The 15,067-nt window shown below is 32.0% G+C and overlaps 1 protein-coding gene across 2 annotated transcripts; it reads right to left on the bottom strand.

Annotated features, from left to right (window-relative positions):
* Nucleotides 1–2,830: 2,830 nt before the first annotated feature.
* On the bottom strand, nucleotides 2,831–11,123 carry LOC112503076 (auxin efflux carrier component 5-like). Of its 2 annotated transcripts, none has more exons than XM_025107140.1 (5): nucleotides 10,456–11,123; nucleotides 9,363–9,448; nucleotides 7,459–7,616; nucleotides 4,578–4,654; nucleotides 2,831–3,020 (listed from the first exon to the last, which is right to left on the bottom strand). In XM_025107140.1, exons 1-5 carry the CDS (start codon nucleotides 11,103–11,105, stop codon nucleotides 2,945–2,947), a joined length of 1,047 nt encoding a protein of 348 aa, XP_024962908.1. In that variant the 5' UTR covers nucleotides 11,106–11,123; the 3' UTR covers nucleotides 2,831–2,944. The 2 variants fall into 2 exon arrangements, with proteins under 2 accessions (XP_024962908.1, XP_024962909.1); XM_025107141.1 differs by having other exon boundaries at nucleotides 9,384–9,448.
* Nucleotides 11,124–15,067: the final 3,944 nt, after the last annotated feature.

The raw sequence follows: 15,067 nt of genomic DNA, 5'->3' as shown, positions 1-15,067 counted from the left end.
TTAGAAAGTGTTAGAGAGCTTATTGTAATCATACGTAAACTTAGAGAAATATAATCATAGTTTGACCAATTGACTTTTTCTCTCTACTCCTTCTATTGTGTTCTTAATGTTCATATGAGTTTGCCATGGATTATTGAATGATATTGAAGATTGATCGTATTGTGGGACTAACAAGACAACGTTTCATTCTTTCCACAGAGAAAGCTTTCATATTGTCTTACTAGATTAATCTTCCTCGATACTTGTACTTGGGAAGTACCTTCATATTGAACACAAAGAGTGTCCCACATGGATTTCGAGGTCCTAAGCTTCATCACAGAGTGATAGACCTCGTCAGGAAGACACATGGTTATTATAGATCTCGCTCGAGTATCTATAGCCACCTTCTTCTTGTCTTCATCACCCCACTAATGAGATAGCTTAGGAATTTGCCGTTGAGGAATCGCGGCAATCGTAGTTATTTCAGGAACAACCGAAGATATAGTATATGGAACATAAGGATCCATACCTTCCAAGAAAAGAGACATCCGATTTTTCCAGAAATTCATTTATGGAGCGAACGTTAGTAATTTGTTTGTCTGAATAAATTCTTTGAAGATCATATCTTGAAAATCATTTCTGAAGATTGTTGATGATATTGTTCTTTATTAAGAGAAGATCATTTCTGTTCTACATTTGAGGAGGAGAATGTTAGAAGATTTTCTTAACAAAAGATCATCTGAAGATCATAAAGCAGAGATTGTTAGAAGATTGTTTTGAAGATTTCAAGAAGTCATAAAAAGCTTAAAGCATCAAAGTTCTAAAGAGCTTCAAAGCGCACAAATTCTTTCAAGCCTGAATACAAAGGGGGAGAATGTTATGACTGAATTTTAGTGTTAAATTGTATTCGTCTTGAAAGTATATAATTGTCTATAATTGTAAAGTTAGCATGTTTGACTTTGCTGTAGTTGTTGACTTTGACTAGAAGGGTTCAATGTTTGACCCTATATATATAGATTTGTCTTCTAGTGATTTAGTGTAAGAGCTCATTTGTAATAATACGTTCATTTGAGAGATTTAAAATACTTTGACTAAGTTGACTTTTCCTCTCAAGTTCTACATAATGTTCATTTTGATAAACATGAAGATTGTCATTGAATCTTAGTTGAAGATTGAAGATGGATCATTTTGTGGACTAACACACATACACATGACGCTTATTTATATGTACATATAACACATACATTATCTAGACATTTGCATATACGTATACATTTAAACATATATACAACATATATATGCCATCCGATGATACATGTATATATACATAAATCCAATCGTGCTTAGCAACCAACACACACATATATATACACATCGTGTATACATATGTATATAACACGGCCCATCGGGTATATATACATATAATACACACACATGACGCATACACATGTGTACATATGTGTACATATAACTACACATATATACATATAACACATATACATATGACACCAAGACATAAACATGTGTACATATAATACATAAAAATGAGAAAATAAGAAAAATAGGAAAGTACTCGCAGATCCCTGGATGATCAGTGACGGACTAGCTATGGATAGTGGTATCCCTCGCTGATCTGCAAGGGATCAGCGAGGGATTTGGCCAAAAACCAGTTCCCTCGTAGATCCCCTAGTTGGTCAGCGACATATTTGGTTTTTTGGAAAGTCCCTCCCTGATCCGTTGCTGATATGCGAGGGATTTTTCAAAAACCAATTCCCTCCCTGATTTGTCGTTGATCAGCGAGGGAACTGATTCTTGGATCATCCTTCGCAGATCAGTGAGGGATCTGCGAGGGAACTAGTTTTTGGCTAAATCTCTCACAGATCCTCCCTGATCAGCGACAGACCAGCGAGGGATTGGCCAAAAACTAGTTCATTTGCTAATCAGTTGCTGATCAGCGACGAATCTGCGAGGGATTTGGCCAAAAACCAGTTCCCTCGCTGATCCGTCGCTGATCAGGGAGGGATCAGTGACAGATTGGCCAAAAACCAGTTCCCTCACTGATCCCTCACAGATCAGCGACGAGACTGGTTTTTGGTCAATTCGTTGCTGATCTCTCGTTGATCAGCGAGGGATTTTTTTTGTCGCTAATATTCGTCGTTGATACTCTGTTTTCTAGAATATATATTTTGCTAAATAAAAAGTGAAAAAAATTAAAAATATCATTGATTTAATTAGAGCTAAGTTAACAGAGTAAAACCATGATGATGATAGTTGTAATTAATTCGTTTGAAGGACCCGGTCTAAATTTTCATATAAGACGGATTTTGTTATTTACTCTAAATTTGGGCTCTTTCAGAAATTTGAAACTGAGTTTTGTGGGCATGAAACGAGTGATGCTTTAACTCCTGAATAAGGCGATGAAAAAACAATAAAATGTGATGTGAGATGCGAGGAAACGACACATAGAATTCATCGACAACTTAGAGTACATTGATGGTTAGTCATCAATCAATAGTTAAGGAACTCATGACATTGATTGTTCCTCGTTAGATGATTAGGCACTGTTGAGGACCAACAACAAACTGATCCTTGGAGGTCATAGTTTGAATCCCTTCAAGTTCAGCGGAGATATTCTACCATGGTCTATGATGTCCCATGGAATTAGTCAAAGTGTGCACAAGATGGGTCTGATACCCAAGGTTAACGGAAAAAAACAATATTTCAGGTTTATATATAATGTGAATTGCTAATGCTTAAATTTACCAAACCAATGAGGTGCAATTGGTTATGTAAGGTTACACCTTAATTAAAACCAAAGCAGTTTTATATCCAACACGCTCTTACCATTCAACCAAGTTTCAATACTGTTTTAGGTAGGTACATACGAATTGATCACTTGTTCTTAGAAAATTAAGTCATTAACACATGAACTAACGAGCTAAGGTGAAGATATATATATTTCTAGTTACACATTTAAGACGTCTAACACAACGTAGTATGCAACCAACACCGGTATAGACAAAATTGTGCCAAATATGACCCTGAAAGGATAGAGAAAAATTATATGAGTAGAGTTGTAATTCGCAAGTTATTCCATATGCTCACCAAATGTGAAAAAACCCGTATGCTACAACACATTGTGTCTTCTAAAATATTCACTTAATATACTGGTATTTAACCTGACTTGTAAGATTATAGAATTAACAACTGTGCGATACATATATACAATGGTGTTGCAAAATTTTTGGATGAATTTATGTGTCAAACAACTATCAACAAAGTTGAATAACATAATAGGACACAAGAAACAAAATGTCTTGTTATCCTTTTTATAGAACACTTTGAAATCTGCACCGCATAATAAGTGCTATAGAAAAAAAGGATATATGTTAATTTTTACCAATGTCATAGAAAAAGAATAATTTAACATTTTACCCTTTTTAAAGAGTCCTAAAAACCTAGTTTATTATGATGCCAAAAAATATTCTATAAACTTATTATAATACTTTTAGATAGGACGATTCATTTTCTGATTTTATAAATTGTAACACCTTTTTATAGGGCGATTTATTCTTTGGTCCTATAAACTTAAATCTTATAAAATACACTATTAAAACATATAAACACTTTAGAGGTCTATAAACCCAATTTTATTGTAGTGTAAATTAAGTTGACAATAATTCTTACTGGCGGACCCCCGGAACCCGCCAAAAAATTTTAATTTTTAATTATTTTTCAGCGAATTTTCGACGGACCTTAACTTTAAAAAATTATTTAAATATCCGCCGGTAAACTATAATTAAAGTTACAACTATTCTAAAACAATTAATTACAAAATCCGACGAAAATTCGTAGGAAATATTATCAGAATCAGATTACTGGCAGATTACCGTCGGAAGGCAACGAAAGTTAACTTTTTTGGTTGTCTGCCAATAATCTGTCAGTAATCCGCCGGTAATTTTCTGACAGATTTTGTCCGCCGAAAATACCTAATTTTTGACAAAATAAAGAATAAAGAACCAAAAAATACATCTAAGCAAATGGTATCTTAATACTTTGAAAATAACAAAATACATCAAAATGAAATGATGAGTTTGTCATGGTTTCTATTCAATTTAACAAACAATCTTTTTTCTCAAATAATATAATGAGAAAGTTATAAAATTTTCTATTGTTAACTTTTGATCTTGTAACACATGGATGTCAAGTTTATCACATTCATTCTCATAATTTTTTTAAGTAAATATCTATGTCATGAAATGTTATAAGAATATCATATTATCAATAAAAATGATACAAATTAGAAAATTATAAAACTTTTTTTACTAACCTAGATATCCAACCCGACTAATCCTAGAAGGACCACCTTCTTTGCGGTAGCCCGGAGTCACCTCATTTGAACCTCCGTGATCATAAGAGGATTTTTATTTCTCATTGAATTTGAGCCCAGGACCTCCAGGCACTTTTGACCTTTGGAGTCCAAGTTCGTTGCGGTAGAAAATAATAAAACTTTATTACATTAATTTTAAAAAAGGAATTATTTAAAAGAAAAAAACAAACTTCGTAAATAAATTTGTGACAAAAACAAAAATACTTACGCAGTGCTCAGCACATTTGCATGGAGATCATATTCCTTGGCATATGTAAAAGCCGTAATCGCTTGCGGTAGTGCAGCCTGTTTGCCAATGACGAAGAGAAAATTAACAATTGAAATTTTGTTAATTTAAACAAGAGTTAACTTATGGTTTTTTTTTTCCACTGTGGCTTGTTAAAAAGGCCAATGATCATGTGAAAAACGTAAGAAGAAATTTGAACTCTTGATCACTTTCTGTTTAGGTGGTATAAATGGCACGCACCACCATATTATTCCTCTGTCGAAGGGTAAAAAATTTAAGTTCGTAAACTGTGCAACTGTATTGTTAAAATGTGCTACCGTATTATTCCTGAAGTTTAAAATGGTGCAACTGAAACCCAAATAAATTGGAAGCCCAATTCTGTAAATTAGAAACTCAACTAAATTGAAACTTTAAAGCCCAAATGCAAAGGCCTTAGCCGGCCAAACAAAGTCGTGGTTGTATACTGTGCGGGACGAGATTGAGACGACAGTGGAACAAATACGAGAGAGACGAGTGTGAATCGCGGAATCGGACGAGACGAAATCGGAAATCAGAGGATGGATCAGACGATTCTCGATAGGAACGAATCAACTCACTTAAGACTCGATCAACTCGCTTGCTACAGTGCTATTTGCCTATTTGGTATATGTTTTCATATTTAGGTATCCATTTTTACTCTTGGATCTTGATTACTTGATGTCTTGATATGTTGATGAGTTGATCAATACAATTTTACATTTAGTTCATTAGTAATTAGTTGTAGTTTAGTTGATGATGTTGATTAGATTACTCATGACTCTTGAAGTCTTGAGTCTTGATTACTTGATCAAATATCAATACAATGTTGATTCTTTGGTGTTTTCGTCTCTGTTTTCTTGTTAGTTTATTTATTGTTTTATTTACATTTTATAGTTCATTGCTTCATTACTTAGTGTTGATAACATGATATGGAAAAAAAATTGAAACGAAAATATTCTCATCAACAGGTGATAATGCATCCAACAACAATGTGATTGATGTTAACAATCTTCTTTGGGATCCATCAAAGAGACCCAAAATTATAACTTATAACCCAAATCAATGAGATGAAATTAGACATAAATACTTGGTATAGGGGGCCTTGTCAACCACGAGGTCACGACTTTCCAACCAAAGTTATAGGGGCTAAAGCAAGACGGTTTGTTGTTACTTGGTTTGATCAATTTCAATGGTTGGAGTACAATGTAAAAGTAGATAAAGAATATTGTTTGCCTTGTTACTTATTCAGAGACCAAGGTGGGAATCATGAGACGGATTCATTTGTGACGGAGGGATTCAATAGTTGGAGTTAAAAAGAGAAACTTACGGTTCATGAGGGTGATTTACAAGAAAGCATCTTTCTCATCCTTTAATCTAACGGTTATTGAAGCTAACACTATTTTGCTTGTTGCAACTGCTACGGTTGAAGGATGCTTTTCGGGGATGAAGCTTGTCAAGTCAGATTTACGTAATCGAATTGGTGATGACTTTTTGAATTCTACCTTCATTTGTACCATAGAAAAGGAAACACATAATAATGTTAAAAATGAAGATGTCATTGATCATTTCCAAAAGATGAAGACATGTCGAGGACAAATTTAGGAGTTGTTTCTCAATTATATAAAAACCATACTTTTATAATTATTTTTGGGTATATATTGACCGTTTTCAAAAGATGAAGACGCATCGGTTACAAGTTTAGGAATTATTTATCGATCATATAAAAACCATATTTTTTGTAATTATTTTTGGATATATATTATATTATATTAATTATTTTGATGCCACCGTTTGAAAATTTTTTTGGGTCCGTCCCTGACTATTAATCTTATGTACACCAATGAATTGTGTTTTAGAAGGGAATTGAGCCGGTGAATCTCGGTGCACCTAGTTAGTGTTGACATTCAATTATGATTGATTCAAGACTATTTGTTTTTATAAACTGGTAAATAGTTGAATTTGTTTAAATTATCTATTTTATCAATTAGAAAATTATAGTGTTGAATTTATAGATAATTAAATTTATACAATTTCACGTATTTATTTATCATCATTATGAAATTTACATCTAAATTATATTCATTTAAAAGAAAATATGACATTAACGGACATTTAAATTCTATTAAAATCCGTCAATTTAGAGAAATGATTGAGAAATCCGTTGTTGATGGCGTGGAGAACAATAAGAGTAAATAGAAAGTCGTTTTACTTCTCACCAGATAAGAAAATAATAAGACATAAGTGCCTTTCAAAAATTCGAAAAAAACGAACAGTGTGAATAACTCTGCATCTTCACGAATTAGATATAAGAGGTTGATAAGAGCTTTTTTTAGAAAAACAAACAAGGCCTAAAATTTATAGAGTAATTTAGAATCGTGATGTTTCAGTTTTGGTTTTGGGTGTGTAATACTAATGAGTACGTCAATAATTAAAGTTGTGGAGTTTGTGATAACAATCGCACTTCATATACGACACAAGATTGTTGTTCCGAAAAAAACTTATAAGTACATTAGAGTGTTTATAAAAGCATCTCTAACATCTTCTTCAAAATTGAAAAAATGAAGATTTTGAGCCAATATTTTTGCTTCCGTAAAACTATCTCCAAAATGGATTAAGTAGGAGAGAGAAGGGTTTTTCTCCAAAAATGATTACCAAGTGAGACCACCAATAGGAAACACTGAAGATAATATTTTACTAGATGAATGAAATTTAATATATTAATATGTTGAAGATGAATGTACTTCTTTTAAAAGATTTTGACTTTTAGTTCTCCATTTTGGATGGAAATGTAAAATGCTATTGTAAACATTCTAATACAGACAATTAGCAAATATCAAGTAATCACCTGAATGATGGCAACAGAAAGGACATCCCCTTGCAAACCCACAACAAGAGAACCAACAGCCATTGTTGCTGGTGCTGCCACAAACCTCAGTAGCATACCAAAAACTGCTAATGTCACACCACACTCGATTATCTTATCTTGCAATGCCATAAACAGTCCTGCATCATGCATGCCCAAATGCTACTACCTTAATTTTGACTATAATATAATCGAGTATAAAGTTCTGTAAAAATGTTTAAGCGTCTTAATTATAAGATTGAGGAAGTAAACAATTGTACGTCTTATTTACAAATTACAAAAAGTTTTTTGGGCACCTTAATAAATTTTTGCAGTAATTTTGAAATAAAAATGTCCTACTAGTTTTGTTATAAGACACTTGTGAGAAATTCACGTAAACAAATGGGCTGGTTATCAAACAATTATTTAAGAGTGTTTGATATACATTAATTAAGCGGTAAAATAGTCATTTTTGACATTTAAACAATATCATAACAACTGAACAATAACTTTAAATCATAAAGACAAATTAATTAATAATCCATATAGACGATAGCCAAGGTCGTACCCTAAGGGAGGGAGAGGTCTTATTAGCCTTTGAGAATGAGTTTCCTTTCTCATCAGAGGTTTAAAGAGGTAGTGATTCTAGGAACTAGCTAAATAAAAAGAAAAGGGGTTGTTTTTCATCGGAATAGGGCTTGTTGACACAATCCCCTTTCAGGATGAGTCGCAAGCCAAATTTTTGTTGTATATAATAGTAGTTCAAACAATTAGTAAATAAAAAATACATATTGTTTTAGTATCTAATCGGACTAACAAGAATTTCGTATTATATTAGGCGTCCAAACATGTATTAATTAATTACACCAGATAAAAATATGTAAAAAGCTAATTGGTAGTTCATTTCATAGTATTGTTTATTGTTTGTCTGAATTTTTTATCTAGTACCAACGTTTAAAACTACTAGCCGAGAAAAGCTTTAATACATTCTACATCTCATCTTCCACTGACTCTTTTGATTATTCTGTATGTATTAGAATATAGTAAGATTTATTGTTATTAACTAAGAAAACTCCTACTATTTGAAAAAATGATACAGTACAACTTATATCTATATATTAGTATTCCAAAGCTACCATTGTTTTTTCATACATTATTGGCTATTTATTATCTAATAGTGTGTGCATGAATCTTAGGTACTCTCCTATCTCTAAAACAATAATAATATGTCAATCTATGACCAACATGGACTTTTGATTATAACATTGATGTTTTCGAAAACAATTTGTTTTAACCTTGAAAGTTTTAAAACGGTGATGAAAATTAACATGAGGTGAAATGAAAACCAACTTATCTATATTGAATTATATAGAGTGTTACTCTAAATAGTCAACATTGTTGATTAAATGATATCAATCTACATATTAAAGGTATATTATAGGATGTTTTTTACGGCTAAACAGATTGACGATCGTATGTAAAAATGATAAGGTAGATAATATTAATTTAGAATTAGTTATAGATTGATTTTATGTCTAGGAATACTTCAAAATGGTTTTATATGAATTACTAGTATTTCTTGAATCCAATAATAATTCTGATGAATAAATAATATATTGAAGATTTTTTTTTTCGTACGTATCATGGGTCTTTTTTTAGATCTCGTCCAGGATTTATAAAATGCCGGAATGGACTTGACAACAACTCAGTGGGCTAACTTTGCTTAAATACAAGACAAGTCCTGGTTTGATCCTCCCTCTCCCCCAGGTACCGCTAAGTGAGATAAAAAAATATCTCCTCATTTTTGTATCTTTGAAGGAGGGTTCCGTATGGAACTAATAATCAAATTCTTTTTTTTTCTTTCTTAAAAATAACTTTTGATTAAGACAATAAGTGAAAATTCTCACCCATGCAAAACATGGCCACACCTGAACCAGCTCTAGACATGATCAGTACAGATCCTTCCAAGATGGTCGGCATTTTAAAATTCCACCTGGACCCGACATGCATATATATATACTTATTAGAAAACACATCACCACAAAATCGGTTTTATAAAACATCATTATACGTTTTAAATGTTCTAGTAAACTCATTCATAAGGCTTAAGTTTATAGAACACTACAACAAAATTGGGTTTATAGGACATCTCTAATCTCTAAGCGTTCAAATAGACCGTTTTATAGGACTTAATTTATACGACCAAAATATAAAGCGTTCTATCTAAAGATGTTGTAATAAGTTTATATGACGCTCTTGGGCGTCTTAACAAGTTTTTTTAAGACATTTTTAATACAAAATTTCCCATTAGCAACTTTATCAAAAGTGTCCTACAAACTCAATTTTTTTATAGGATATTTGTTTTTATAGGACAATTTTTCAAATAGTGTCTTATAAAATTGCTAATGAGACGTTTTATATTAAAAGTGTCCTAAAAAACTTATTACGACGTCAAAAAATGTCATATAAACTTATTACAACGCCTTTAGATAGGACGTTTTATTTTTTTGGTCTTATAAACTAAGTCTTATAAAAAGGTCTATTAGGACGCTTAGAAATTGGGAGTGTTCTATAAACCCGATTTTGTTGTAATGAAATCAAACAATTGAACGTCTTATATAAAAGTATTACGATAAGATGTTATATTGTGCATCCTATCAAGTTTTAGGACACTTTTGAAATAAAATGTATATTAGTTTATTTATAGGATGTTTTTTTTCTGAAGTGTTCTATGAAAAAATATCTTTCAATAGAACACTTTTAAGGCCGTTTTATTTCATAATTAATCTAAAAAACTTGTTAGAACACCCAAAAGTGCCCTATTAACTTATTGTAGTATTTTTACATAAGACGTACAGTTGTTTAATCCTCTTAAGTCCTATATAATATACATTAAGATATTTAAACATATTTGGCGTCTTATAAAGCTGATTTTATCATAGTAACGTGAAATAATTAACTATATGCGTAAGCTTGATACAATGTATTTCAATAGCATACCTATTAGATACGAGAGCCCACGTTAGCCCAAGGATGCATGCATACGAATTGGGGTTCTTAGCAAGCTTTAGCCCGACAATCTTCATTAAAATCAACGAAGAAGGTTTGGTACCCGTCATCGTCTCCTCTTCACTAATATTATCGTTTTCACGATCAACATCCAAACACAACCTTTTATTCGCACTTTGGAATTCGTACATCAACAACAACAGTATAATCCAGAACAAAAACTGCAAAATTGAGGATTGGATTGCAAGGTTCTCTCCAAGAGATCCATACATTGCTCTCATAAGGGGTACACCTACAATAAGGGTATTATTCAAGGTAGACAAAGAGAAAGTGGTGATCGACCAAGGGTAGTTTCCGTTAATACTGAATTTAGTCCATAACGATATTGCGAATAGAATAATGACTTTTGAGATGGCGTCAGCCACTGCGAAACGGTAATTGAATTTATAGGGATCGATGCAGGTTGTGAATTCGAATGTGAAAAAAGGCATGATGAAGTAACAATTGAGCCTATTTATTGAATCACAATGGTCAGGCTTGAACATATGCCACCATTTCACTGAGCCATAGCCTAAAATTAGTGCTACGTAAAGTGGAAACATTGCAATTACTACCTTGTAAATGTCATCCCACCCTATCATTTTGTATGTAAGCTGTTTTTTTCTCCTTATGACTTATTTGTAGCAAAAGAAAATGATGAGTTTATGTATATATAGTGAAGCTAAAGCTTTTTAGGACTTCATATATATTTAAAAGTTTGCTTGTTAACAACTTAATAGACTTGCAACTTATTCGGTCAATTATACATTACTGTTTAGTAGTAACTTGATGATATAGAAAATGACTGTCATATTCGATAACCTTTCGGGAGAGAGCTTTACGCAGAAAGTAAAAAAAAAAAAATCCAAACCTACCCCTTTCAATTAAAAACATGATCCTTAAATCTATGGAATACCCTCCCAATCTACAGAAACACATTAATCCACGCAGTCAGTTTTATCCATATAGTACTCAATGAAAAATCAACCAAACAACCCCTAAATGTCTTAATAAGACTATTTATATGACTTATGTTTATAGGAGCAAACACTTGTAATCCTATGTAAAAGTATTACATTACGTTTATAGGACGTTCTTGGACCTAATTAACAAATTTTTTAGGATGATATATTCCGAAATAAAACGTCTTATTAATCTTTTTATATGACATTATTTGACGTAATCTCTTATAAAAGTGTTAGATAAATAATGTGTTCATAGGACAAATTATTTCAGACACAAAATTAATACTTTGGTTAATATAAAAGTAAGTGTTGTAAAGTAGTCTATTTGGATACTTAGACGTTTTTGACATCCTATGAATCTGATTTTATTGTAGTGTTACAACTTTTGAAATGCCACCTCCATATACAAAAATATCACTAAACTTAGAGAGAAGTTTATAAAATTCTCGTTCAATGTTAATAGCAAAATAGTTCCAACACTACAACAAAATTGGGTTTATAGGATGCCACCGATAAATAAACATCCTAATAGACAATTTTATAGGACAAAAAATAAAGCGTCATATCTAAAAACGTTGTAATAAGATTTTAGGACGCTTTTGAACGTCGTGACAAGTTTGTTCAGGACACTTTTATAAAAAAAACGTAAATTAGCTATTTTATAATACACTATTTGAATAAATGTCATATAAACACAAGTGCCCTATAAAAAATGTCTTTTAAAATAGCTAATGCGACGTTTTGTATTAAAAGTGTTTTAAAAAACTTGTTAAGACACCCAAAAGCGTCTTATAAACCTATTACAACACCCTTAAATATGACCCTCTATTATTTGGTTCTATAAAGTGGTCTATTAAGACGCTTTATATTAAAAGTGTCATAAAAAACTTGTTAAGATACCAAAAAATGTATCATAAACTTATTACAACACCTTTAAATAGGACGCCTTATTATTTGATCCTATAAAATAGTCTATTAAAATGCTTATTTATTAGTGGTGTCCTATAAACCTAATTTTGTTAGTAATGATATTTCTCATCAAACTAATGACCTAAAACTATCTAATTATGACTTAATGGAAAGTTTTAAAGAAATTGCAAGAATAATCTAGAGCTTTATGTCAGTTCTACTGCAGACCTGCACGACTCACGATCGATATTAGATTTGGAGGAATGTGAATCATTTTCCATTTTCAGTGTTTTGGCTTGGGTGGGAGGCTTGTTCTAGTCAAAAACCACTACCCAATTCATTAAGATGATTTTTAAATAGTGTGTGATCCAATTAATTCGTGAATGAAAATTCTTTTTTTTTTTAATCACCACAATAAAATTGGGTTTATAGAATTCTCTCAATCTTTAAATGTTCCAATAAACTGTTTTATAGGACTTAATTTATAGAACCAAAATATAAAACGTCCTATCTAAAGACGATGTAATAAGTTTATATGGTGTTTTTGGGCGTCTTAACACGTTTTTAGGACATTTTTAACACAAAACGTCACATTAGCAACTTTATAGGACACTTTTGATAAAGTGTCCTATAAACTCAATTTCTTATAGCACACTTGTTTTTGTAGGACAATTTTTCAAATAGTGTTCTATAAAGTTGTTAATGAGACGCTTTATATTAAAAGTGTCCTAAAAAACTTATTACGACATCAAAAAACGTCATATAAACTTATTACAATGCCTTTAGATAAGACACTTTATTTTTTGGTCCTATAAACTAAGTCCTATAAAGAGGTTTATTAGGACGTTTAAAAATTGGGGGCATCCTATAAACCCGATTTTGTTGTAGTGACTATTTATGTAGGAGGCGAAGGATCGTGTGAGAAGAAAAGTTATCGTGAGAAACGTAAAAAATGATCTGGAGTGTTGATCTTTTTTAATCTCATGCTCACCCATGAATCGTCTTTAGAAGGGAATTGATCTGGTGCATCTTGGTGCACAACTCATCAATGTTGACATTCATTTAAGATTGATCCAATGGTGGAGATCTATTCTTATGCTTATCACTGTAACTTCCATTCTCACTTCTCACTTCTCACTTCTCACTTCTCACTGGAATCCAACCCCTTATGTGGGAATATATCAAATTGTGTTAATTTATTTTTTAAGATGTTTACCAAATGCTTAACTTGTAAACGTTTATTTGGTGTTACTTATCTTACTAGATGAACATGGCAACGACCGAGAATCTTACCTGGTAGGAGACATAATAAGAATCGGTAATCTTACCTGGGAAGTGAGAGAGTATCGGGTAAAAGATGTTTATTAAAAATCTATTTTAATGACCAAGAATGTAACCCCATAAGGTACATCATGTGGTGACTCTTGGCGGTAAGCGTTTTGTAAACGCCCCTAAAAGAGTCATTGAGGAGGAAAAGAAGGTTCTGCCATATATAGAGAAAAAAATGATTCAAGTCGAACTAATGCAGGACTCTAACATTCCCAGTCCAACGTAATGCATGTTCATTAAGCACAAATTGTTCTAGAGTGTCGAAAGGGAGTTAGACGAGCACAAATTGCTCTAGAATGTCGACTACTTAGAGTGATATACCTTGAATTTGATACAATATGATAATACGTGAAACCTTATTAAATTACTCTTCAAAGAAGGTTCCATCATATATAGAAAAGAAATGGTACAAGTCTAGATTTAGGGGCCGTTTACCAAACACGTATTCGGTAAGTGCTTATTGGTAAAATTTAACACTATTATTTACTTACCGGGTAAGATTTTAGTCCATCAAAACGACATCGTATGCAACAATTTACCTGGTAAGTGTTTACCATGGTAAGAGTCGTCGCCCTCACTTAGCGGGTAAGACTCTTGGTCCTTGTCTCGCTCTTACCAGGTAAGATTCTTGGTCCTTGCCATATTCATCCGTTGAGGTAATGTTACCCGGATAAGCGTTTGATAAACGACCCCTTAGTTTAATCTTAAGAAATATAAATGCATGCAATAAAACAATACTTCTAGAAACAACAGATTCAAGAAATCATTGATTTTGTATAAATTGAGGATGGAACGACAACTTTATAACACTAGTAGAAACAAAGGAAACAAAAAGATATATTCAGAGAGAGGAATGTTCTTTGGAAACTCATTTTTTTTAACTTGAGAACCAATCTCGGCCCTCTATCTATTTGATCTGACAACTCATATTAAATATTGTTTTCTATTGAACTTATTAATTAAGGTGATTAGAGATAAAAAAGAAAGTTAATTCAATCCCACACCTACCTATTTGACTTTTTATTTCTTCTTTTTTTCATTAAACACTTTTACGCCCTTAAAGTTTAAAATAAATTTTGTTAAAGTTACTAATATTTTAATCAAATAAATTATATCAAAAAGATGAGAATTTCATGCTATTCGATATTGACATTCATCTCGATATAGTTTTTTCCCCCGTTTTAATTGTTTTTATGTGAAATGGTATATATGTGTTATATTCGTGATGACTTGTTGGTCCCAAAGGGTCTACAAGAATACTAAACAGTTTGTAGAAGGGGGGGGGGGATGAATACAAACACAATTTTCAAATTTAAAATATATATTGATAAAGAAGATCAATACAGATTTTACAAGATTGT

This window comes from Cynara cardunculus, unplaced genomic scaffold, assembly GCF_001531365.2.
Source record: "Cynara cardunculus var. scolymus isolate 2C unplaced genomic scaffold, CcrdV1 Un_Scaffold_2494, whole genome shotgun sequence".
NCBI lineage: Eukaryota > Viridiplantae > Streptophyta > Magnoliopsida > Asterales > Asteraceae > Cynara > Cynara cardunculus.
The sequence above is the reverse complement of the archived record's forward strand: the minus strand, read 5'-3'. Positions and strand labels throughout refer to the sequence as shown.